Genomic DNA, 27,240 nt, shown 5'->3' with positions numbered 1-27,240 from the left:
AAAGACAGATTTGGGCCATGTGTGGATCAGACCCTTAGACTTTAAACCAAGTAGCTCAGCACTTCTGATGCTGCTAATTATACTGATGCTGAGTGGCAGCTGAGGCTCAGTAGATGGTAGATCACTGTCTTACCTCCTTGCTCAGCTTTCTCTTTAGCACTTCCCACATAGTTGCTGCTGCTATCTTACTAAAGAAGTAATAATCTTACTCTTGCTAAAGAAGAGTCAAAGAAGTTCTGTGAGATGCTTATTTAAAAGAGAGAGAGAGAGAAATAGTTTGCATCTACTACTGTGTTTTCTGAATCGGAACTTTCCAGAAAGTGAGGGAGTGGTGCTGATGGACAGCTCCAGCTTATTGCACAGTAACAAGTCTGGGTTTGCTGTCTCAGAGGATTGGGAAACCATTATTGGGGTTTACTTGCTCACGCTAGGTAAGTAAAAAGCAAATTCAAGCTGTGTTTCAAATTTTATTTTCTGTTCTTCGCTCTGAAGAGAGATGTGCAGTTGGCTCATCATGAGTTTGTGGAAAATCGGTATACCTGTGCCTTTTCAAGGGTAAAGTTGGATCTTATATATGTTTAGAAATTGCAGTTATTTAAAATCAAAGGAAATGGACTTTACTTACCATAATGTTTATATATTTGTTATCCAAAGACTAATTCACAGCTTGACACTGATAGTTTATTTACTTTTTGTTGCTGCTACTGTTATACTTTGTTGAAGATATTTCAGGTTAATTTATCACTATAAAAATCCAGCTAAAAATAAATGAGAAATTGGTAGCTTTCAGAAAGAGTCTAGCTTTAAAACATGAAATGAGTAGTGTAAAATGGAAACTGGAATTGGGGTAGGGTGGGAAATGAAAAGTGAAGACCAGTTCTCTACATAGTCACCCTTCATAGCATAGTACTACACCATCCTAAGAAATTCACGACGATAAAATCAAAATTTCTTTCCTTCCCTTAGAATTAGAAGTTGTCAAACTCCTGGGATTGTTCCACATTATTTGTATCTGTAACGATCTGAGTAGATTATCAAAAACATCTGCTCTTTTTTGTTCAAAATACAAATCTCAAACCTACAATGCTGTTAGTAGGAAATAGCTTTGTTATTGTTATTTATATGAATCAAACATTTTTGATACTGAAAGCCCTACTACTAAAACTGAACTAAGTAGTTTTTACATTGTTTCAATTATACATAATAAATGATAGCTACGTGCATGAACAGTTTTATAAAATAGCAAACAAACCTACTTTAATTCATGGAGTGAGTGAAAATCACAGCAAATTTAACAGGTTTTTGAGACTATGAATAATACACAAGACAACCTGTCTCCATCCTGCGTAGACTGAATGAAGGAATCTATTCATAGACTTTAGAAACATATTTTTTATCAAATTAGTTTACTTTTATTTTTTAACTTCACGTGGTCTCTAATAGTGAATTGGAATTGTAGGCTTATTTTCTAACTCACGAGATAAATATTTTCACATCTGGAATATGTGTGAAGCCATATTTTCCATCATGCCTCCCTCAGGCCAAATATGACTGAGCTGGACTTAAAATAACCTTTAGAAGGCCTTTTAGAATCTTAATTAACTTTGTCCGACCCTTTTTTGATTGTGGACTCTCTATGCATATAATCTGTTTCCCTAGAGCTGCTTCTACCTAGCCTAGCCATGTTTACTTTTTAACTGTAGTATGTTTTCATCGCCAAGGTTTGTTGAGGCTATTAATATGGCTTCACTGTCTTCCTTAAACAGAGTAATGCTGGGGACATGATCTCTAAAGAAGTCAATTAATTTTTGAAGTCCAAAACTGGAACGGTTTTGACAGTCACTTGATCAGGTTTGAGAGAATCATACTTTGGCCATTACTCTTCAATAAATTTTGCAAGCAACAGCAAACAGACAATTTCCAATTTATGGAAGCCAATATCTTCTGCAAAAATACATAATACATGCCTAAAAAGTTGAATTTAACTGCCAGCTCATGAGGCAAGACTATAAAAACATCCCCTTCCTAAAACCCCAGTAGTTTCAGACAAAGGTAGAATATGGTATATGGGCCATCAGAAATCATGTGGGGTTACCCATTATTTCTGGACTGCAAAGAGCTGAGAAGTTGACCCCCTTTTCTCAGATAAACAGCAACCTCACAAAGTTACAATATATTTTGAGATTCTAATGGAAGTCCATTCCAGGTGTTGTGCAGTAGCAATTCTGGGTTGGGTTGGAGTGTAAAAACCTGCTCTGTGTATTCAAAAGCCCAATTCATTTTGGTCAAACTTCTAGAAACCCTTTTCTCTTTTTATTTTGCGGTTGTGACTGTCCATTCTAGATGTTTTAGCCTAATGGAAAGGCTTCTCGTGTTGTTTCTAGATTCCTCATAAACTATTCAAAGTGGCTTCAAGTCTTTCATTGAGGTTAGATATGTAGAAAGCCCATTCGGGGTATTTTGCATTGCTGAGTCTCCAGGTAGTTCCAGGTTATGGAAAGCCCATTAAGTACTGGAAACTCCTCTCTGAATGTTTCATTGTTGCAAAAGAGCTGTTTTAGCAGCAGTGAATTCTCTGCCCCATAACGGCAGAAATCAGATATACAATGGCGGTTTTCGAATATTTTTTTGTTCCTTAATTCCTGGGCAAGGTCTGATCAACTGCTATTTTGTTTGTGAACCTGAAAAACAGGCTGTTTTATGAGTTGTCCAATGTAATATAAACTATTCAGATCAGTTCCAGCTTCATTCAAAAATACTCTTATGAAAGTATGTTATGTACCGTATTACTGGTGAGATGTGTGCACTACTGGAAACTCCTGACAGGAGCGAGGTCTTAGGGAGATTATCTCAGGCTCTCCATATTCAGTCAACTTGTCTCTTGAATTCTCATCACAAATTGTGAATTAATTAGGAGATTATTTGCAATGAAAGTTTAATTTAACTAATTGCAACCACCTGAGGCTCTCCCTATCTTGTCATACTTCTAGGAAGTCCTCCCATTATTGCTCAATATATTTATCTAACCTCTTCTGTAACAGCCATCATCCTGTATGGAGCTCCAAGTCTGTCAGTCAATGCCACAACTTAAGGAAAGGGAGAAGTCAATGGCATGACCCATTTTTCCTGCAAAAAGGAAGTGCAAAATACCAATTAATATTTTTCTTTCAAATTGTTCTCCAGTTGTCCTACAGCACTGACTTTTAATTGCATAGGTTGGCTTTCTTGGCTTGGCAATGGAGGGGTGATCTTCATCATGTACTACCAACGACATTCCCTGGACCCTCAGGACTATCTCACCTTCAATCTTGCTGTCTCAGATGCAGGCATTTCCCTCTTTGGCTATTCAAGGGGCATTCTAGAGCTGTTTAATGTTCTTAGAGATGATGGCTTTCTAATCACTTCAGTATGGACATGCAAGGTAACTGCATTATTTACATTTCTAGATTCTTAATCTTTTTCTGAATACTTAGAACCTAACTTAATAACAGAAGAATATAAAGATTCCTGTGACATTGATGTTTTATTTAGTAATTGGGTTTGTTTTAGTCTTACTTTTTTTTTTTTTTTTTTGGCAGGGCAAAAATCCAGGAGCAATTGTTTTCAATTGCTGTCCTTAAGTAAGCTGTTTCTGTGCATGCAAGATCAAACACAGTTAGCCTAGAATCAAATGTGTGAATAAATATTAAAAAGAACTTTCAAAATACTTAGTAGAAACATACTAAATATTAATAAATGTCATGTTTTTTCTGTGTTCTCTACCTTTGAATTTGGATTTTTTTTCTCCTTCTCTCCACCCTTTCCTTGTCAGGTGGACGGATTTATAATACTCTTTTTTGGTCTAGTCAGTATTAATACTCTGACAGCCATCAGTGTCATCAGATACATTAAAGGATGCCAGCCTCACCAAGGTATGTCAGCTTTCTTTGCCAAACATCGAATCACTACCTAAAAGGTATATTGTATTAAACGTGTTGACAATATTATATACTTGACATCTTTAAAATCAAGCCTAAGAATTAGATTGAAAATATATGAACAATTGTCTTTTTTACCTTGCTAAAACTCATGTTTCCAGTATAATTAGGGGTACACTCGTGAATACAATACAAAGCTTTGTTCTTTTACGAAAATCTAAATATTCTCCCACTCCCGAAAAACACTTTTTATAGGACCTATGTTAGCAACTGATATATTAAGGTGACCTAACACTTCCCATTTAAAAAAAAATTTTCAAACCACTTTGAAGAGCTCTTGTGCCTCTGTTTTGGAACAGGAACCCAAAATTTGCCAGGCAGATAGTTCTGGTGTCAGAGAGAGACTTCTTGCTGTGTATATGAAAATCTGTTCAAATTTGGCCAATTTATAAGCTGTTAAAATCTTTATTTACCTAAGCTTAATACAATTTATTGTAGGCTTGCTGCTGAACATTCCCTATACCACACTTCCCCACAGTGGTACAGAGCATGCTCCCCAGTGTCTCCCTGAAGCAGCTTCCCTGAGCTGAATCTCCAGATGGGACACATACAATATTTCTCCAACTCTTACAACCCTGAGCTGGGAGTCACCATACCATGAGTTCTTGACTCACCTCCTCTACTGACCAGTGTTACTAATTTTGTGTCCTTCAGAATCCTTATTCATTGAGCAAGGTCTCCTACCCCAGTGCAAGGTTACACAAGCTGTCAATAAAAAGAACCCAGGTCTCTAATATATTATATTGCTTATCAGACAGTCTACAGTATACTTGGTGTCTGTAAAATGGGACTACTCATTCAACCCAGTGTGTGTTGTGTTGTCCTCCTAGTGGCTTGCCCACATTGGATAATAGCCGACTCCTGTTGCCATCTATTGTAGATAGTCCTTTAGTTCAAGTGGTAGAGGTCTGAATTGCAATGCTTCTATGTCCAGAGTTCAAATTCTGCTGATCTGTGGTTGGGACGAAGAGGTACTATGACCGGGTATGTCAAGTGCATAACAGAATGTTCTTTTTTAGAAATTGGGAAATTATATCGGGCTGGGTTTTGTGTTTTTTTTTTGTTTGTTTTTGTTTTTTTTTTTTTGGTATTTTTTGTATGTTGAAAAAAATGTTGTTAGAGTTGCAAAGTCAAGCATTGTAAAGTTAGAAAATTACAACCTTCATAACATAGTTTAAACATAGGCCTTTTGGGTACATAATTATATTGCACTCTACGTGTGCATGATGTTTTACAAATGCAGAATAAGATGTGGGGTTTGATTCTAATCCCATTGACATTAGTGTAAACCATGGGTTAGTAATTGTTTTGATTTCATTGCAGTTTATAGCCGTGTGAAATCAGAATCTGGCCCCCTAGTCTCTGTTCCTGAGAGTGTACAGGCTAATTTGGAGAGTGTGATAGTTCTCAGGGTACCCAGAACTGTGAGTCACCTTGTTACTCCCTGCCTCTAGCAAAAGGGAGTCTGTCTTGTGTAGCTGGTCTCAGCTCTCTGATGCCTCCAGTGCTTCAGCCACTCAAGCATACTCCTCTGGCCTAATTCCAGCCCTTTCCTCACCTTGCAGGTTAACAATAGGTGCACCCTGTGACATTCTGTATCTTGGGGGTTACAGAGTGCTCCCCCATGTTCCTAATTTAAATATGATTGTGATCTTGCATATAAAGCAGGCCATGTGAGTTATCAGGGGAAAGGTTATGATCTGCGGAAAGTCATTTTTCTATCCATATACGTATATCATTAATGCATATGAAGTTGAGAATTGTGTTGTATGGTTGTCACTAAAACATGCTGTAAGTTGGGAAATCAGCCAGATACTAGCTCCCCAGAGGCAATAGCAAGGAAAGTAACCAATGCCCGGGTGGGTGTCAAACAGCCCATCAAGAGCCATTGTCCAGCAAGGGAACTACAATTCAGTGACGCACCTGCATGAGGCTAAACCAGGGGAATTGCTCAGCCTTGCTTGGAGATTCAGTAATGCCCACCAGGCATGCCTGGACTTGTGTGTTCCCCAAGTATGTGAAACTGAGGGTATAAATCAGAACAGAGCAGACCTATGCTTCACCTTCCTCCTGCCCGCACCCATGCTGCAAGCAACAAGGATACTGAGAAAACTTAAGCAGAGGAGATTGGCCCAGGTTTCAAGGGTGAAATCTGCATACTATGAACTGCAATATCCAGTGGGGTGGAGAGTTAAGCTAGATGTTGGCCAGTCGAATAGTGTGGAGAGTTTAGACTGCGTGCTTATATTTTATTTTATTTTAGTAACTAACTCTGACTTTTTGCCTATCACTTATAATCACTTAAAATCTATCTTTTGTAGTCAATAAATTTGTTTTACTGTTTATCTTTATCAGTGAGTTTGTATGAAGTGTGTGGCATATCTACTCAGGTTTACAAAGGCTGGTGTATATCCACTTTCCACTGATGAAGTGATGAACCAATTAATAAATTTGCAGTGCTCATCTTGAGTAGTTCAAGACTGTATATTCCTGGGGTACAGTGCTGGGAACTGGGGGGATCTGGCTGGTGCCTTTCCCTGTGTGATTCATGAGTGGTTCTGGGAGCATTCATGCAATATAGCTGGGTGAGGGGCTCCACGTGTGTTCATGCTGAGTGATAACAGCACCTGGAGGGGTTTGCTGCTGGTCACTAGCAAGACATTGTGAGATACAGCCCAGGCTGGAGAGAGTTCAGGGGGGCACAGCAGTGCCACAGTCCCAGACTGCACCCCGGGGATCTCATCACACACCCCAATCCCTGAATCCCTTTGAATCATTCCCCTGTGATATCCAGCCCCTGTAGCCCACATACTGTTATGGTAACAGATAGGAATAATATTACAGAAACACAAGAAACCTATAGTACAGGTCTATAAGAGATTAGCTTAAGCACTTAGCATAACAGCAAGGCCCAATAGCCCTGGTAGAAGTAAATTGTTTAATAGAATTAGCATAAGTAAGTAAACCAGCAGTGTCCTTAAGTCACAAAATGACATAAGATATTGTTTTGCAATATTCAAAAGTGTTGAAACTAAGCATAAATTACTGACAGATAACTGCAAGAAGTCAGTCAGTACCATTTTAGGGTATTTTGGGAGGGAAAAACATCAGCAGATGTTCAACCATAGGTAACCATAGTAACCAATTGACGTATGCTAATAAGTTTAAATTAATTAATATATTAACCTATAGGGTAAGACAACACAACATTATGAGGGTGAGGAAGTTCTGATGTGGTAAAAGTGGGAGGAACCTCTCAGGTATATGCATGATGAACATCAAGATCTATAAAACATCCACTTATATGGTTAGGCCATTGGAATTGATCCTTGTCTCAGACTAAGATTTGTCTCACCCTTTCGAGTCCTCCCCAAGGATAGAGAGAATTGCCTATGTAATGGTGCTGGGCATTATTACAGTCCTGTATCAGTTCACCTTATTTGTTTGGATTGTTTTACTTAAAGACTAATTATAGTAATTATAAAAATTTTACAATTTCAAAAGGCCTTCCCTGAGTTTGGGTGTTGTGGCCATTGCCATACACATAGGGGCTTCCACCTACAATATAATTCAAATAATACTGGGCCCGATCTTGGGAAAAGAACCTATCGAACCTCAAAGTGTTAACTGGGGTTTTAAAGCAATCAATATAACAATACATACCGGTAATCAATGCATCTGGCAACACCCTGAGACTGGCTACTCACAGAAATTCCAGCTACCATGTATCCAAAGCTGCTGTGTACCCCAGTTTTATCTTTAGCCACCACTTCTCTAAACTACACAGCACTTGTGAGCACTTACAATAAAACAAATGTAGGATTCTTTAAGAAAAAATAAAACTTTAACTAGAAATAAGAGAAAGATGGAAACAACTGATGACAACACAAAACAAAATCATAAAATGTGAACTTGGATCTACACTTATCAATAGTTACCTTATCTATGTAATAAAGTAGGCTTTCCTGAAAAAACTCAGTCTTTTGCAGAGCTGACTGGTTTAACAAGAACCAGGGCCCAAACATCACGAAAGCACCACAAGGTTCATAAAACCTCCAAAAGATGAATCCAGAGAGCTTCTCTGTGCTATAGTGAAAACAGCCCTTAGTTTTTTAATTACAGCCAGAGCAAAACTCTGTCTGTTGTAACATTCCTTTTTCACGTCCAAGAGGCTTCATTTGTTTGGTAGTGCCTTCGATGGTTTTCCATTGATAGTTTTGGGAGGGAGCAAAGCTTGTCAATTGAGTCTTGCATTGGCTCACCACCTGATTAGGGAGGAGTGACAACTCTCTCTTGCTTACATGGGCCATCCCCTAGGCCAGGGGTGGGCAAACGTTTTGGCCTGAGGGCCACATTTTGGAATAGAAATTATATGGCGGGCCACAAATGCTCACAAAATTGGGGTTGGAGTGTGGGAGGGGGTGAAAACTCTGGTTGGGGGTGCGGGCTCTGAGGTGGGGCCAGAAATGAGGAGTTCAGGGTGCGGGAGGGGGCTCCAGGCTGTGGCTGAGACATGTGGTGCGGGGGTGGGGGGAGGGGAGAGGGCTCCAGCTGGGAGTGTGGGCTCTGGGGTGGGGCTGGGGATGAGGGACTTGGGGTATAGGAGGATTGAGGGGTTCAGAGGGCAGAAGGGGGATCAGAGCTGGGACAGGAGGTTGGGGCATGGGGAGAGGCTCAGGGGTGCAGGCTTCAGGCAGCACTTACCTCAAGCAGCTCCCGGAAGCAGCAGCATGTCCCTTTGGCTCCTACGTGGAAGCGCAGCCAGGCGGTTCTGCACACTGCCCCATCCACAGGCAATGTCCCTGCAGCTCCCATTGGCAGTGGTTCCCGACCAACAGGAGCTGCGGGGGTGGCACTTGGGGTGGGGGCAACGTGCAGAGCAAAGTCCCCTGACTGTCCCTACGCCTAGGAGCAAGAGGGGGCTGTGCTGCTGCTTCCGGGAGCTGTGTGGAGTGGCCCCTGACCCTGCTCTCCAGATGGAGCGCTGGAGCGGGGCAAGCCCCAGACTCTGCTCCCCAGCAGGAGCTCAAGGGACGGATTTTAATGGTTGGTGGGCCGGATCCAGCCTGCGGGGCCATAATTTGCCCACCCCTGCCCTACACGCATCAACTCCTGGTCATGAATTTCTACTCCAAGTCCATAAAATATACTTTCAATATAAACCCATTATTCCTTTGATGTTAGCTATACACACATCTTGAAAAGATTTGAGTCTTGACAAATAATGAGCTTTCTGTAGACACCTCATATGATATCCTTCATATAAATACCCTGCAAGATTTGTGTTTGGTGTAATGTGTTTATCAGGTGTGAGGTGAGACCTGTTCAGAAAGAACACAGGATGCATTGCTAAGGTGTCTCTGTCACACAAGGTTACCAAGGAAACCATGGAAAGTGCACAAGAGACCAGGTGGAGACATAAAACTAGGAGAAAGATGTAAAGTTTTTAGGGGAAGATGTGAGGGAGGAACATTACATGATCATTCATTACCAAAGGAGGTAATGAAGAAGAGGACTTATTCTCTCAATTATAGTCAAGCAGTTTTCTGATACTTTCCTGCCAGGGTTAGGAGTCTGAGTTCCTCCTCATCACCACCACAAGAAGGTTCCTATTCAATATATGACAAAGCCAGTGTGTCCTTCATTTTCAAAGGAAAAGGATCCCCAAGTGGTCAATGATACTGATAAAACCTGGAAATGAAGCCAACTCACTCTTTCGTCAAGCAAGTTCTCAGAAAATGTCTCCTAAATGCCATGCTGGCATGAGTTAAAATTCTCTGGTTGCTACCAGCCAATCTCACCACCTAACAAGTACACCAGGTTTAAATATATGAAAAGGTACTGTTGCCCAGTGGGCTAGTTTGCCTTTGTCATATTCACTGCTACTGTAGCCAGTGGGCAAGCTTGCCTTATTATATTTACTGCTTTGCATTATATTCAGCAGTAATGCAAGAAACCTACAAGCCTGTATTCTGTAAGACATTAACTTCAGCAAGTTAACATAAGGCTTGAGGCCTATGAACTTTGAACAGATAAACTTTGCACAGATAAACAGCCCAACAGAAAGCCCCAGATATTTGGGGAGTCGAAAATAGAGTTTAAGGGGAAGTTCTGACCACAGGTACATGAGATACATCTAAGGGTAGCCTGCTTACTTGCCTAGATATCTTTTCTTATAACTTTCTTATTTTCTTATGGGTTTAATTATTTGTTTTATTATAATAGATTTATAGGTTTATATTAGAGTATATTTTGGCTGTAACATAAGGGGGGACCTGCAGGCCACATCCTGTATGCAGAGCTAGGGTAAAGTTAGCATACATATGTTTGGGCCCTTCCACTTAGATAGATGGTAATGCATTAAAGCATAAGGGCCATGTATGGCTGCAACCGTGAACATAGAGGATGCGTTAAAGCAGGTTGGCATAGGGACTTTCCTAAGTTCATATCCTTTTAAACTTAACAGGTACACCACAACTTGAAACTTGGAAAGAACCGAAAGAACCAATTAGGACAAAAATAACAAATGTGATATCTAATCACAAAAGGACCATGGTAACGAATTGATGTATATGATAATAAGTTGAGATCACTGATATATTAATCTATAGGAAAAAGACACTCCAACATTAGTAAGGTGAGGAAATACAAATAAGAATGGGGGAAAATCCCCTATTGAATATGCATCAAACGTAGCGGCACTAGTGTAACATATTATTGTAAGCAGAGTCAGGATGAGCTCTACCCTGACATCTGGTAGTGAATTATGGTGAGTGTGGAAAAGAACTTCAGGAGCTGATCTTGTTTGCATAGGCACACCCACCCCGCCTAGCATGAGCCCATGGCAGCCCAAAATGGTCACTTTGGCAGCTGTGGGATCCCCAGTTTCTCTGTTATTGGGGCAGGAGGAATAAAGTGTTATTACCCTGATTATGTGACTCAAGGAAAATGAAACTGTTTTATGACAGAGGGTCTCACCATCACCTAAGTAGCACTCGCTAGACAAGGGACATGGGTTCCAAAACCCAATGAATTGAGAGAGCTTGGGGACAGGTATGTGTGTGTATCTGATGGTATGGGCCCCTTTTGAGGGCCTGGAACACCAATGGCACCACCTTCTCTCTCCACTGTTGAATAGCCGAGCCAATTTTGATTCTAGCTAGAGGCTGCTGAGCTGAATTCACTTTGGGCCAATGGTGCACCAACACTGGGGCTCCCCTACTACAAGCTGAAATTGCTAAAAGAGCTAAAATTACTGAGCTGAGATCACTGAGTGCTGTGTTAACTAGTGGGGGAGCCTGAAGATACATTGCTAAGTGGCTGGCAGAGCAGTTTGGAGTGGGCCATGGAACAGTGAGCAGAGCAGTTTGCGGGGACAGCTGGAGCGGTTCATGGGACGGCTGGTGGACTGGAGAGGCTGGCAGAGCGGAGCAGTTTGTGGGACAGTTGGAGCGTCCCACGGAACAGCGAGCAGAGCGGAGCAGTTTGCAGGGCGGCTGGAGTGGCTCACGGGACGGCTGGAGGACCGGACCAGAGCGGAGCGGCTGGTAGAGCTGAGCCGTTCGTGGTGAAGGCTGAAGGTGAAGCAGAACTCCACGGAGAGGCGGGGCAGTCAGCCTTGGACCACGTAAGGTGCCCCTTAACACCCCGTATGCCCCCCCCCCCCCCTTTCCCCCCAGGCCGAGGAAAACTCTGCCGATGAACTTTTGAACTCTGGGGCGGCACTGACCAGGGACAGAGACTTTTGGGTTGTTGGACTTTGGGGTGATTGGACTTAAGACCCTGAGGGGAAAAGGACACTGCCAAACTTACTTGGAGGTGGGTCTTTAGCTCATGGTTTGTGTTATGAATCCTATTTGTGGTGTTTCCCCAACATGATGCCGCATTGTTTCCCTCCTTTATTAAGACTTTTGCTACACTCAGTCTCTGCTTGCAAGAGGGGAAGTATTACCTTCTAGAGGCGCCTGGGGGGTGGTATGTAATTGTCCCAGGTCACTGGGTGGGGGCTCAAGCCGGTTTTGCGTTGTGTTATTGAAACGGAACCCCTAGATACTGAACCCAGCCCTTGTTGCTGCCAACTCAGAGGGGCAGAAGGATTACGTTATAAAAGCAGCATCCCAGCCTCGGGGCGGTAGGAGAGAGAGATGTAGGCCTTGGGAGGTGCCAGAATAAGGCCATTGGTGATGATGGGGAAGGTGATGGTGATGAGGAAGATGATGACGAACATTTCAGGTGGTTCTACAAGAGATGGTGTGAGTATATGGGTGTGCAGATGTACATTCTGTAGTATCTCTATCTACCTTACTTGGAGTGTTTGTGCTAAATGTATTAATAAACAACATTTGTAAATATAAAAGGGTTCCTATAGTGTGAGTGTTGCAACTGTGCACATCAAGGTTCCCAACTATATAATAATTTGAATAATACTGGCCCTGATCTTGGGGGAAAAACCTGGCAACCCTCAAAGTGATAGCTGGGGATTCTTAAGTAATCAATATAATTAATACATAAACTACTGATCAGGCAACAGTACTTAGAAGTAAATCTTTGCAAATTCAGTCAGAAAATTCCTTTTTACTTATTTATTTGTAAAGGAAAAGAAAACATTTACAAATATATGTATTGTAAATTTACCCCCACATTAAGCCCTCTTTATACTGTCAAAGCAGTGTAAAGGGACTTCAGTGTAAATGGGAATCTGGACCTAAGTTCTCTCTAAACTGAGTGGCTGTGTGGCCGCACAGCAGGCTATTAAGGGCCATGCAGGCACACAGCAGAGAGAGGTGCCTCTCCCCTGACCCCAGCCCTTGCTGGAACTACCGCGCTGGGGAGAGGCGCCTCTCCCCTGGCCCTGCCAGAACTGTCACAACGTCTCTCCCCGCTGCAGCCCTGGGGCAGTCTGCACCCCAAACTCCTCATCCTGGGCCCCACCCCAAAGCCCTCCCCTCCCCACACACACCCCCCAAACCTCTCCCCCAGCCCTGAGCCTCCTCCCACAGTGCAAACCCCTCACCTCCACCACACATTACCTCCATATTGGTGCACATAACAAAATTAATTCCAAACATGGATGTAAAGTTAGAGGGAACGTTGATCTGGACTACTGTATTTACAAAAAAAAAGGAGGTAACAGTATTTCATTAATGGAACTGCTCTTTTTTATATAATCTATTAAGTGAAGAAATATTTCCTTCAGCTCTTAACATTTGTTAGATTGCACAATTTAATGTACTTATTTTCTTATGACATTAATTTTTTTAACATTTTCTCTTCTAAAATTCAGGTGTAGCTGCAAACAATCTTTCTTGTTAATCTGTTTTGGAGATCAAATTTGTTATCTTTATCTTTTATTTACAGCTCACAAAATTGATAGAAAAAATATTATATTAACCATGATTGTGATATGGACAGCTGCTCTTTTCTGGGCCAGTGCACCACTTATAGGGTGGGGTAGCTATACAGGTGAGTGTTCATTTCTACAGAATTACCTATATGGAGAAAAATCTTATCCAGCATATGTGTCCATTAAAAACCGTAGTAATCACTGTGCAACTCTGCAGAATATTTCTGGACAGGATGAGAGTGAGTAACCTAGATAATACTGAAACCAACAGTTATTTTATTGCCTGCATGCCACATTCCTTTGATAGTAGAGTAATGCGATTGATAAATGGAAAAACAAGGAATTAATATACATTTCTGTACATCTATATATAAAGACAGAAGTGTCTGAATCTTGTTTGCAAGAAGTCTCCACTAGAACACTCTGGTAATTTAAACTTAATTTATGCCCACTTTAAGGCCTCGTTACATTGCTAGAGTGGAGTAAATACAGCCTCCATGTAAATGAGAATTTTGTTTTGCAAGCAATTTGTCAATAGTAGAAAATAACATTTTCTGTACATCTTAAATGGGGAATCAATTTTGTTTTAAATAGGTACTAATTATAAAAGTGATGAGACAGCTTTTTCTTGTATAAGCCTCTCTAAAGACTTTGTAAAGTGCACATCAGTTAATACAATCCATAATTGTTTCAGATAAAGGGATTTGTTCATACTTAATATGTTCAATTTTTTCAGACAACAAATATGGAACATGTGAAATAGACTGGATCAAGGCAACATTTTCTGTTGTCTATAAGTCCTACGTGATTGGAGTCTTTATATTTGGCTTCTTTATTCCTGTCTCCATCATGGTTTTCTGTTACGTGTCCATAATAAAGACTGTTAAATCAAGTCACAAGACCACAAGAGGTAAAAAAATTAGCCAAAGGCAGCGGCTCATGGAACGAAATATTACACAGGTAATGGACAATTCTTTGCCTACAATATAGCATGCTACGTACGTATTTTATGTAATTTAATTCTTAGAACAAATGCTAGATTTGACAAATAACTAAAAGGATTTTCGTTTTCTGTCCCTGGAACAGGCACACCACTGATATTGCAAAATTTCCCCCATGTTTCCCTACCAACATACTCTAATCATTTTAGAGATGAGAGGACAGTTCGGTCTCATTGCTCATTCAATTTTCAGCCATCCTCCTGAGTCTGCCAACAAGGATATTATTGAGTACCAGTTGTGATGTGGAGTCCTGGCTGAGACATGAATTGAAACCCCCCACCTCATTGCATGTAGACTATTGAACAACCCTGGTCTCCACTGTCTCGGGTCAGTTTTGAACTGGTGACCTAGAGGAAAGGTGGCTTATTGCTAAACCCACTAATGAAATAGGCTCTTCCTTATTTTATATATTTAAAAATGTATACACTTGGACTGAGTTTGAGATGGAAATAGAAGACAGATTTGTTGAAAATCTCTGGGTAAGGATAAAAGGGGTAAAATGTCATGGTAGGGGTCTACTACAGACCACATCACTAGGAGGAAGAGGTGAATGATGCTTTTTTAAAACTACTAACAAAATCATTCCAAGCACAGGACTTGGTGATGATGGGGGATTTCAATTACCCAGCTGTCTGTTGGGGAAATAATACAGCAGGGCACAGATTATCCAACATGTATTGGATTGGAGACCATTTTTTTTCAAAAGGTGAAGAAAGCTACAAGGGCAAAGACTTTTAGATTTGATTTTAACAAATAGGGAGGAACTGGTTGAGAATTTAAAAATGCCAGGCAACTTAGGTGAAAGTGATCATGGAATGGCAGAGTTCATGATTCTATGGAATGCCAGGAGGGAAAACAGCACAATAAAGCTAATGGATTTCAATAAGGTTGATTTAAGCAAACTCAGAGAGCTGGTAGGTAAGATCCAATCGGAAGCAAGTCAAAGGGGGGGGGGGGAGATGGGGAATTCAAGAGTTTGCAGTTTTTCAAAGACATTATTAAGGGCACAAGAGCAGACTATGCCACTGCATAGGAAAGACAGGAAGTATGGCAAGAGACCATTCTGGCTTAATCAGGAAATCTTCAATTATCTGAAACTCAAAAAGTGTCCTACAAAAGGTGGAAACTCGGTCAAATTACAAAGGATGAATATAAACAAATAACACAAGTATGTAGGGTGAAAATTAGAAAGGCCAAAGCACAAAACGAGATTAAGCTAGCTAGAGCCATAAAGGGTAGCAAGAAAACATTCTACAAATACATTAGAAGCAAGAGGAAGACCAAGGACAGGTAGGCCCATTACTAAATGAAGGGAGGAAAACAATAACAGAAAATATGGAAATGGCAGAAGTGCAAAATGACTTTTTGGTACCAGTTTTTCACCAAAAATGTTAGTAGCAAATTGGACATTTACCATAGGGGATGCCAGTGAAAATGGGGTAAGATCAGAGGCTAAAATTGGGAAAGAACAAGTTAAAAATTACTTAGACAAGATAGATGTCTTAAAGTCACTATGGCCTGATTAAATACATCCTAGAATACTCAAGGAGCTGATTAAGGAGATATCTGAGCCATTAGCATGGAAGTCGGGAGACATTCCAGAAGACTGGAAAAGTGCAAATATAGTGCCAATCTATGAAAAGGGAAATAAGGACAACCTGGGGAATTACAGAGCAGTCAGCTTAACTTCAGTATCTGGAAAGATAATGGAGCAAATAATTAAGCAATCAGTTTGCAAACACCTAGAAGATAATATAATTAACAGCATGGATTTGTCAAGAACAAATCATTCAGACCAACCTAATAGCTTTCTTTGACAGCATAATAAGCTTGTGGATGGGGGGAAGCAGTAGATGTGGTGTAGCTTGACTTTACTAAGGCTTTTGATACTCTCTCACATGACCTTCTCATAAACAAACTATGGAAATACAACCTAGATGGAGCTACTATAGGGTGGCTGCATAACAGTTGGGAAACCATTCCCAGAGATACACAGATACCCTCCCACCAACAACACAGGAAGAAGAACTCCACATGGACTCCTCCTGAGGGTCGAAATGACAGTCTGGACCTATACATAGAATGCTTCCGCCGACGTGCACAGGCAGAAATTGTGGAAAAACAACACCGCTTGCCTCATAACCTAAGTCGTGCAGAATGCAATGCCATCCACAACCTCAGAAACCACCCTGACATTATCATCAAAGAGGCTGATAAAGGAGGTGCTGTTGTCATCATGAACAGGTCTGACTACCAGAAGGAGGCTGCCAGACAACTCTCCAATACCCAATTCTACAGGCCGCTTTCCTCAGATCCCACTGAGGAATACACTAAGAAACTACACCATCTACTCAGGACACTCCCTACACTAACACAGGAACTAATCAACATACCCTTAGAGCCCCGACCAGGGTTATTCTATCTACTACCTAAGATCCACAAACCTGGAAATCCTGGACGCCCCATCATCTCGGGCATTGGCACTCTCACTGAAGGACTGTCTGGATATGTGGACTCCCTACTCAGACCCTACGCCACCAGCACTCCCAGCTATCTCCGTGACACCACAGATTTCCTGAGGAAACTACAATGCATTGGTGACCTCCCAGAAAACACCATCCTAGCCACCATGGATGTAGAGGCTCTCTACACAAACATCCCACATACAGATGGAATACAAGCTGTCAGGAACAGTATCCCTGATGATGACACAGCACAACTTATTGCTGAGCTCTGTGACTTTATCCTCACGCACAATTATTTCAAATTTGGTGACAATATATACCTCCAGACCAGTGGCACCGCTATGGGCACCCGCATGGCCCCACAATATGCCAACATTTTTATGGCTGACCTGGAACAACGCTTCCTCAGCTCCCGTCCACTCATGCCCCTTCTCTACCTACGCTATATTGATGACATCTTCATCATCTGGACCCATGGGAAGGAGGCCCTGGAAGAATTCCACCATGCTTTCAACAGCTTCCACCCCACCATCAACCTCAGCCTGGACCAATCTACACGGGAGGTCCACTTCCTGGACACCACCGTACAAATAAGCGATGGCCACATTAACACCACCCTATACCGAAAACCCACCGACTGCTACGCCTACCTTCATGCCTCCAGCTTCCACCCCGGTCACACCACACGATCCATCGTCTACAGCCAAGCACTGAGGTACAATCGCATCTGCTCCAACCCCTCAGACAGAGACCAACACCTACAAGATCTTCACCAAGCATTCTCAAAACTACGATACCCACACAAGGAAATAAAGAAACAAATCAATAGAGCCAGACGTGTACCCAGAAGCCTCCTGCTACAAGACAGGCCCAGAAGAGAAACCAACAGAACTCCACTGGCCATCACCTACAGTCCTCAGCTTAAACCTCTCCAACGCATCATCAGTGATCTACAACCCATCCTGGACAATGATCCCTCACTTTCACAGACCTTGGGAGGCAGGCCAGTCCTCGCCCACAGACAACCTGCCAACCTTAAGCATATTCTCACCAGCAACCATGCACCGCACCATAACAACTCTAACTCAGGAACCAACCCATGCAACAAACCTTGATGCCAACTCTGCCCACATATCTACACCAGCAACACCATCACTGGACCTAACCAGATCAGCTACAACATCACCGGCTCATTCACCTGCACGTCCACCAATGTTATATATGCCATCATAGGCCAGCAATGCCCCTCTGCTATGTACATTGGCCAAACTGGACAGTCACTACGCAAGAGGATAAATGGACACAAGTCAGATATCAGGAATGGCAATATACAAAAACCTGTAGGAGAACACTTCAACCTCCCTGGCCACACAATAGCAGATGTAAAGGTTGCCATCTTACAGCAAAAAAACTTCAGGACCAGACTCCAAAGAGAAACTGCTGAGCTCCAGTTCATTTGCAAATTTGACACCATCAGATCAGGATTAAACAAAGACTGTGAATGGCTATCCAACTACAGAAACAGTTTCTCCTCCCTTGGTGTTCACACCTCAACTGCTAGCAGAGCACCTCACCCTCCCTGATTGAACTAACCTCGTTATCTCCACACTGATATATACCTGCCTCTGGAGATTTCCATTACTTGCATCTGAAGAAGTGAGGTTCTTACCCACGAAAGCTTATGCTCCCAGTACTTCTGTTAGTCTCAAAGGTGCCACAGGACCCTCTGTTGCTCCATTCCCAGAGAGTAGTTATCAGTGGTTCCCAGTCAAGCTGGAAGGGCATATCCAGTGGGGTCCCACAGAAATCGGTCCTGGGTCCAGTTCTGTTCAATAACTTCATTAATGATTTAGATAATAGCATAGAGAGTATACTTATAAAGTTTGTGGACGATACTAAACTGGGAGGGGTTGCAAGTGCTTTGGAGGATAGGATTAAAATTCAAAATGATCTGGAGAAACTGGAGAAATGGTCTGAAGTAAATAGGATGAAATTCAATAAGGACAAATGCAAAGTACTCCACTTAGGAAGGAACAATCAGTGGCATACATACAAAATGGGAAATGACTGCCTAAGAAGGAGTACTGCAGAAAGGCTTCTAGGGGTCATAATGGATCACAAGCCAAAAAAGCAAACATCATTCTGGGCCGTATTAGCAGGAGCATTGTAAGCAAGATATGAGAAGTAATTATTTCACTCTACTTCATACTGATTAAGTCTCAACTGCAGTATTGTGTCTAGTTCTGGGTGCCCACTTCAGAAAAGATGTGGACAAATTGGAGAAAGTCCAGAGAAGAGCAACAAAAATGATTAAAAGTTTAGGAAACAACACCTATGAAGGAAGATTCAGAAAACTGAGTTTGCTTAGTCTGGAGAAGAGAAGACTGAGAGGGGACATAACAGTTTTCAAGTACATAAAAGGTTGTTACAAGTAGGAGGGAGGAAAAATTGTTCTTGTTAACCTCTGAAGATAGAACAAGAAGCTTAAGCCCATTGGCTTAAATTGCAGCAAGGGTGATTTGGTTGGACATTAGGAAAAACTTCCAACTGTCAGGGTGGCTAAGCACTGGAATAAAAGCCCAGGGAGGTTGTGGAATCTCCATCATTGGAGATTTTTAAGAGCAAGTTAGACACACAACTGTCAGGGATGGTCTCGATAATATCCTGTCATGAATACAGGGGACTGGACTAAATAACCTCTCAAGGTCCCTTCCAGTTGAATGATTCTATCTGTACATTTGGCTTCTCCATTCTAAACATTCCATTCGCTGTCAGTCACTTGCCACCATGCTCCAATGGGTTCTTTAAAAGCAGAAATTATGATAACACTGGACTATAAGGAAGATATGCATGTTTTCCACAAAAGCATGGAACCTCTGGATTGGTAGGTATACAAGACCAGATACATTCCCCATTTTCCTGGGCCTATATCACCACCAGTCTGGAGGCTACCTTTGTGATGTAGTAAACAGTACCAATGAAGGGTTGTGGGTGCAGTTGATAAGACAGTGGTTCACAGAACCCCTCAACCAGAAATAAGTAATATCAGAAGATACAAAGACACTTACTTTATAGAGTCTGTATGGAGGCTTAGATGACTAGCCCACAAATTTCATCATGAGATCCCACATCACTTCTCTGGCCATAAAGATATGTATCAGGTAGAGTAAACATGTATTCCTGTAGAAGTATCCTCTTCAAAACTAGGGTATGCTTCTTGGAGGGCTATCTTGACCCTATAATAACAGAGAATATTGAGGCTTTTTGTCCTTACTCTTACTATCTGAAAGCTCGAGAGGTGTTAAGGTGACACAACTTTCCTGATTTGCAGAAGTCTGGCCTGTTAAATTGGAACCTCTTGATAGAAACAAATTTGTGGTTGGGAACAGGAACCATTGTGGGAGCCATTGCAGGCAGAAGCAGTAATGGCTACACAAACTAGCAACAAAGAGAGTGTTGAAGGAATCAGCCAGCCTTAGAAGGTTCAAGCACAGGGAAAGAAAAGATAGAGAGGAACAAGAAAAAAGTAGGAAGAAGCACCTAGTTTGAGGACCTGCCATTTGATCAGTGGAAGCAGTGAAACTAGAACTGTAGCACAGAATGGCAGTGGTTCATATTTCACCTAGGTTCATATAAAATGTTTCAGCTGCCTCTCTCATTCTTATGGCCAAGACCAACCCAAATGCACGTTCAAGATGGGAGGAGGTACTAACACATGACAACATTAATTTTGGTCTTTTTAAAACTAATCTTTAGTAAACACGTAACCACTTAACACCAAGCAATTACTCGCACAAATAATTCTGAACTAGCTCTTTTTTATTAAGATAACTGTTTACAGAGATGCTGCAACTGCAGCTAGCATTCTACCCATGTGCATATAGACTGACTTCCTGGTGCCTCCTCCAAACTCTTCCCTCTTGCAACATGTACACCTCCCTCTGAGTTCTATGCAGGTTGCTATGTCAAATCGAGAATGTGGAACAAACTTATTAGGTCATCTAGTTTCATATGCCAATGCAGGATTTTGCCTCCTTATGTTTTCCAATGTTTTATCCAGTCCAGCTTTAAATGATAGAAGTCATTGAGGTTTCCCCAGTTTCTCTTGAATCTGTACCACAGTCTAATAAACATCACTGTTTCCTTGTATTCAGCCTAAATTTTCCTTCACTAAGTGCCATACCATTATTCCTATTGTTTGACACCTTCAACAACCTTATCATTAATAAAGATTCATAGATTCTAGGACTGGAAGGGACCTCGAGAGGTCATCGAGTCCAGTCCCCTGCCCTCGTGGCAGGACCAAATACTGTCTAGACCATCCCTGATAGACATTTATCTAACCTACTCTTAAATATCTCCAGAGATGGAGATTCCACAACCTCCCTAAGCAATTTATTCCAGTGTTTAACCATCCTGACAGTTAGGAACTTTTTCCTAATGTCCAACCTAAACCTCCTTTGCTGCAGTTTAAGCCCATTGTTTCTTGTTCTATCCTTAGAGGCTAAGATGAACAAGTTTTCTCCCTCCTCCTTATGACACCTTTTAGATACCTGAAAACTGCTATCATGTCCTCTCTGTCTTCTCTTTTCCAAACTAAACTAACCCAATTCTTTCAGCCTTCCTTCATAGGTCATGTTCTCAAGACCTTTAATCATTCTTGTTGCTCTTCTCTGGACCCTCTCCAATTTCTCCACATCTTTCTTGAAATGCGGTGCCCAGAGCGGAAGAATGACTTCTCATCTTGCTCACAACACACCTGTTAATGCATCCCAGAATCATGTTTGCTTTTTTTGCAACAGTATCATATGTTGACTCATATTTAGCTTGTGGTCTACTATAACCCCTAGATCCCTTTCTGCCATACTCCTTCCTAGACAGTCTCTTCCCATTCTGTATGTGTGAAACTGATTGTCTTTATTAAACTTAATCCTGTTTACCTCAGCCGATTTCTCCAGTTTGTCCAGATCATTTTGAATTATGACCCTATCCTCCAAAGCAGTTGCAATTCCTCCCAGTTTGGTATCATCTGCAAACTTAATAAGCGTACTTTCTATGCCAATATCTAAGTTGTTGATGAAGATATTGAACAGATCCGGTCCCAAAACAGACCCCTGTGGAACCCCACCTGTTATACCTTTCCAGCAGGATTGGGAACCATTAATAACTACTCTCTGAGTATGGTTATCCAGCCAGTTATGCACCCACCTTATAGTAGCCCCATCTAAGTTGTATTTGCCTAATTTATTGATAAGAATAGCATGCGAGACCGTATCAAATGCCTTACTAAAGTCTAGGTATACCACATCCACCGCTTCTCCCTTATCCACAAGACTTGTTATCCTATCAAAGAAAGCTATCAGATTGGTTTGACATGATTTGTTCTTTATAAATCCATTCTGGCTATTCCCTATCACCTTACCATCTTCCAAGTGTTTGCAGATGATTTCCTTAATTACTTGCTCCATTATCTTCCCTGGCACAGAAGTTAAACTAACTGGTCTGTAGTTCCCTGGGTTGTTTTTATTTCCCTTTTTATAGATGGGCACTATATTTGCCCTTTTCCAGTCTTCTGGAATCTCTCCTGTCTCCCATGATTTTCCAAAGATAATAGCTAGAGGCTCAGATACCTCCTCTATTAGCTCCTTGAGTATTCTAGGATGCATTTCATCAGGCCCTGGTGACTTGCAGGCATCCAACTTTTCTAGGTGATTTTTAACTTGTTCTCTTTATTTTATCTTCTAAACCTACCCCCTTCCCATTAGCATTCACTATGTTAGGCATTCCTTCAGACTTCTGGGTGACGACCGAAACAAAGAAGTCATTAAGCATCTCTGCCATTTCCAAGTTTCCTGTTACTGTTTCTCCCTCCTCACTGAGCAGTGGGCCTACCCTGTCCTTGGTATTCCTCTTGCCTCTAATGTATTGATAAAGTCTTCTTGTTTCCCTTTATTCCTGTAGCTAATTTGAGCTCATTTTGTGCCTTCGCCTTTCTAATCTTGCCCCTACATTCCTGTGTTGATTTCCTATATTCATCCTTTGTAATCTGTCCTAGTTTCCATTTTTTATATGACTCCTTTTTATTTTTTAGATCATGCAACATCTCGTGATTAAACAAAGGTGGTCTTCTGCCACATTTTCTATCTTTTCTACCCAGCGGAATAGCTTGCTTTTGGGCCCTTAATAGTGTCCCTTTGAAAAACTGCCAACTTTCCTCAGTTGTTTTTCCCACCTCAGTCTTGATTCCCATGGGACCTTACCTATCAGCTCTCTGAGCTTACCAAAATCCGCATTCCTGAAATCCATTGTCTCTATTTTGCTGTACTCCGTTCTACCCTTCCTTAGACTTATGAACTCTATGATTTCATGATCACTTTCACCCAAGCTGCCTTCCACTTTCAAATTCTCAACGAGTTCCTCCCGATTTGTTAAAATCAAATCTAGACCAGCTTCCCCCCTCATAGCTTTTTCAACCTTCTGAAATAAAAAGTTGTCTGCAATGCAGTCCAAGAACTTATTGGATAGTCTGTACCCTGCTGTGTTGTTTTCAACATATATCTGGATAGTTGAAGTCCCCAATCACTACCAAATCTTGGGCTTTGGATGATTTTGTTAGTTGTTTAAACAAAGCCTCATCCACCTCTTCCACCTGGTTAGGTGGCTTGTAGTAGACTCCTAGCAAGACATCACCCTTGTTTTTTTTATCCCTTTTAGCCTAACCCAGAGACTCTCAACACTTCTGTCTCCTATGTCCATCTCCACCTCAGTCCAAGTGTGTACATTTTTAATATATAAGGCAACACCTCCTCCCTTTTCCCCCTGTCTATCCTTCCTGAGCAAGCTGTACCCATCTATACCAACATTCCAATCATGTGTATTACCCCACCAAGTTTCAGTGATGCCAACAATGTCATAATTGCATTTATTTATTAGCACTGCCAGTTCTTCCTGCTTATTATCCATACTTCTCACATTTGTATATGGGCATCTAAGATACTGATTTGATCTTGCCTCCCAGTTTTGCCCTGACCCTCCTTTCTCTCAGCCATCATAGCCCATGCTCCTTCCTATTTCTGACCCATTTCCCCCACTTACCTGTGGGCTTTGCTCACCTGTCCCCGTCGAACCTAGTTTAAAGCCTTCCTTACTAGGTTAGCCAATCTGTGTCCAAATAGGGTCTTTCCCCTCCTCGAAAGGTGAACACCATCTCTGCCTAGCAGTCCTTCCTGGAATAGCATCCCGTGGTCGAGGAAGCCAAAGCCTTCCTGACGACACCATCTTCGCAGCCAGGCATTCACTTTCACGATGCACCTGTCTCTGCCCGGGCCCCTACCTTTGACAGGAAGGATCAAAAGCCCTTGAACCATGATCTATCATGGTCTTAATGTTCTTCTAATACTTTTAAATGATTATATTCCTCTCCCTCCTCTACCCTGAATCATAATTTTAACCAAACTACAATAAGCACATTAAGGGTATCATACCCAAGCTAGCTTTGATCCAGCTTGTTCAAATGACAGGAACAATGAAGCCATTGCAGCATGGATAACAACATGGGCTAGTTGACTGGATGGCTTAATATGTCTCTAATCTCTGATTCCACATATGAAGTACAGCCATTATCTCTTCTTTTGATCTATACTATGATTAAGGCTGCGAGTTTGTCACAGAGGTCACGGAAGTCACGGCCAGTGTGGCTGGCGCTGGGGCTTCCTGAGCAGTTCAGGCAGCCCCTGGGCCAGTTGCACCAGTCACTGCTGGGGCAATCACTGCTGGGGCGGTCTCAGGCAACCACAACAGGAGGAGTTTGGATGGGGGGCTGGAGGTTCGGGCATGGGAGGGACAGCGCTTACCTTGAGGGGGCTCCCCGGAAGTGGCAACATGTCCTTCCCTCAGCTCTTAGCTCCACGCGCTGCCTCCTCCCAGAGGCACTGCCCCCACAGCTCCCATTGGCCGTTGTTCCCGACCAATGGGCATTGCAGAGCTGGCAGCGCACGGCATGGAGCTAGGAGCTTAGGGAGGGACATGTCACTGCTTCCAAGAAGCCAGGTAGGGAGCCTGCCAGCCCTGCCATCCCCCCACCCCTCTAGCACCAGTGGGGGTCCTGGACTGCTTGCACCTGCAGTGCCCCCCGGACCACCCCCTTGAACACTCGCGGTGCCCACCAGCCCACACTCTTAATGCCTGCAACCCCCATGCACCCGTGGCACCCCCTAGGCCACACACCCCCAGCACTTGTGGCGCCCCCCCGGGCCTTCCCCCGAGCATGCGCAGTCTCCCCCAGTCCCAACGAGCACTCCCAGTTTAGCCAGAGATATAGTACAAGTCATGGACAGGTCATGTTAATTTTTGTTTACTGCTCGTGACCTGTCCATTTTACTAAAAATACCCGTGACTAAAACGTAGCCTTAACTATGATCTATTCTTTTCTTAAGATCCTACGCAGAGTGTTTCCAATAGGAAATAGGAACCAGCCACATTGTCTGCTTCTGTAGCTGCACCTACCCGCTGGACTAAGCAGGGATAGCTGTATTGGTTGGAGGGGTTAAATTGGGTTCCTTAGGGTCCTCCCTTCTCCCAGCACCACCTTGGACCCAGAACTGTTCAAGGGAGATCTCTCACATGCTTTGTGGGCACCAGGATGCAGCTGGTGCCTCTCTGACTCTACATGACCTTGAGGAAAAAGTGCAGAGGAACCAGACAGAGACTCCAATGGATAGGAGCGGAAGCAGCCAAGGCAGGGATTTTTGGTCATTCAGAGAACCATCTATAGTTTTAACTGGACTTTTGCTGCCCTGTTCTGATTGGCTGTTGCTCCAACCATCCCCCTTCCTCCCAGTCTCTTCATGTCAACTTCACTCCACAGCTGCCCCTTCCTACCTTCCTTTCCCCTGCCCTGTCCCACCTTCCTTTTCTCAAATGTCCCTATCCCTTCACTTTTCTTTCTATTTAGCTTATTCCCTCCTAACTAAACTCACCTATCCTCACCATCCCTCCCAAAATAATAATAATAATTGATAATAATCATGAAACTAGATATCAGTGAAGACAAGGAGCAAGGTAGGGAAAAAACTTTGATACTGGTGTGACTGTTAGAATAAGGAAAGCCTCCATCTGGGCCATGTCTTAGATACTATGATGCTGACCACACTAAAAAATATATAACTCAACCAGATGCTGTGTACATTTTAAATTAAATTTAGTTTCTTTGATGCAAAGAACTGTTTTACGAATGGACATTTCTAGCCTTCCCAGCCTGCCTCTGAAAATCCGTGTATTTCTGGTTTCAATTAGACTTTTCAATGTTTTTTGTACTTGATTAAAGATTTGCTCTCCTCGTGTCACCACCATATTGCATGTTCATGTAGCTCCTGAAACATCCTTATATGATAGCACAATTTGCTGGCCATACAACATTTCCAGCAACAACAAAAGGTCTCCACTGTAAAATTTTGTTTTATTATTTCCATTTCTGTAGGATAGATCATTTTGATTATGAAATATAGTACATATAAATTTGTACATTTGCGTACTCACATAGGCTCTATGAAATCAATGTATTTAATAGAGTGTCAATGGTGTTCTATCTAACTGATGCATACAGTGCAAATTATTCTGATGGAAGCTTTTTCTTGTTCATTGGAGTTAACACTTAAATTGTCCTCCTTTTTCCAAACCCATTTTCCAGCCATCAGAATATAAATAAATGACCCAAATTATAGTCCAAGTGTGTTTGAAGGAGACCCAGATACTCTCCCATAGCTTCTTAATTAATTCTATTTAGCTGCGAGAAACCGAGGAAGAATTTTCCTTTAATTTTGGTAGATAATGGCTAAAGCTTTGTGAAAATGCCTTTGGGGTGAGTAGATCTTTTAGTAGTTACAAAATGTAGAAGTGCTTCCAAAAGCTGACATAGTTCTAGAATCATGACATTACAAATGTGGTGTTTACAGTTTTGATGCTCCCATGTTGTTTTTTCTTCTCAGGTGTCATTTGTAATTTGTTTTGCCTTTTTCCTGGCATGGTCTCCTTATGCAGTAATCTCTATGTGGTCAGCATGTGGGTTTCAAGTGCCAGTGCTCACCAATGTCCTAGCCAGCCTTTTTGCCAAATCTGCCAGTTTTTACAACCCACTCATCTACATGGGAATGAGCTCTAAATTCCGTAAGGACATCAGAAACTTTTTCCAGTGTCTCAACCGAGACAAGGATTCAACCCTACAAATGCCAGTACAGATGTTCAATCAAAGAAATGAGGCAGCTGTCCTCCTGAAACCACAGAGAGAATTTGTGTCCAAAGTTCCTGAGGCTGAAACGCCAGGCTTAGACATGGATTCACTGCCCAGAGACACTCCTTTGGTGCAGGAGAATCCTTCATTTATTTCTCCTGTTTCTAATCAACTTACCGCTTTTGGAGTAAAAACAATTCAAAGGAAACAAAGTGGATCTGGCTGA

General features: G+C 42.1%; 1 protein-coding gene across 1 annotated transcript; it reads left to right on the top strand.

Moving 5' to 3' along the window:
* Positions 1-337: 337 nt before the first annotated feature.
* LOC117875869 (opsin-5-like) lies at positions 338-27,240 on the top strand. The gene is made up of 6 exons (XM_034767393.1): positions 338-431; positions 3,216-3,421; positions 3,812-3,911; positions 13,335-13,439; positions 14,057-14,280; positions 26,773-27,240. Exons 1-6 carry the CDS (start codon positions 338-340, stop codon positions 27,238-27,240), a joined length of 1,197 nt encoding a protein of 398 aa, XP_034623284.1.

This window comes from Trachemys scripta, chromosome 4 (genome assembly GCF_013100865.1).
Source record: "Trachemys scripta elegans isolate TJP31775 chromosome 4, CAS_Tse_1.0, whole genome shotgun sequence".
Classification (NCBI taxonomy): Eukaryota; Metazoa; Chordata; order Testudines; family Emydidae; genus Trachemys; species Trachemys scripta.
The sequence above is the reverse complement of the archived record's forward strand: the minus strand, read 5'-3'. Positions and strand labels throughout refer to the sequence as shown.

Excerpts from the sequence above, each read along its gene's own strand:
- LOC117875869 (XM_034767393.1), top strand. The coding sequence starts at position 338 with ATGGACAGCTCCAGCTTATTGCACAGTAACAAGTCTGGGTTTGCTGTC. Across the intron at positions 3,422-3,811 it reads CTTCAGTATGGACATGCAAG|GTGGACGGATTTATAATACT; the intron begins GTAACTGCATTA and ends TTTCCTTGTCAG. Across the intron at positions 13,440-14,056 it reads AGGGTGGGGTAGCTATACAG|ACAACAAATATGGAACATGT; the intron begins GTGAGTGTTCAT and ends CAATTTTTTCAG.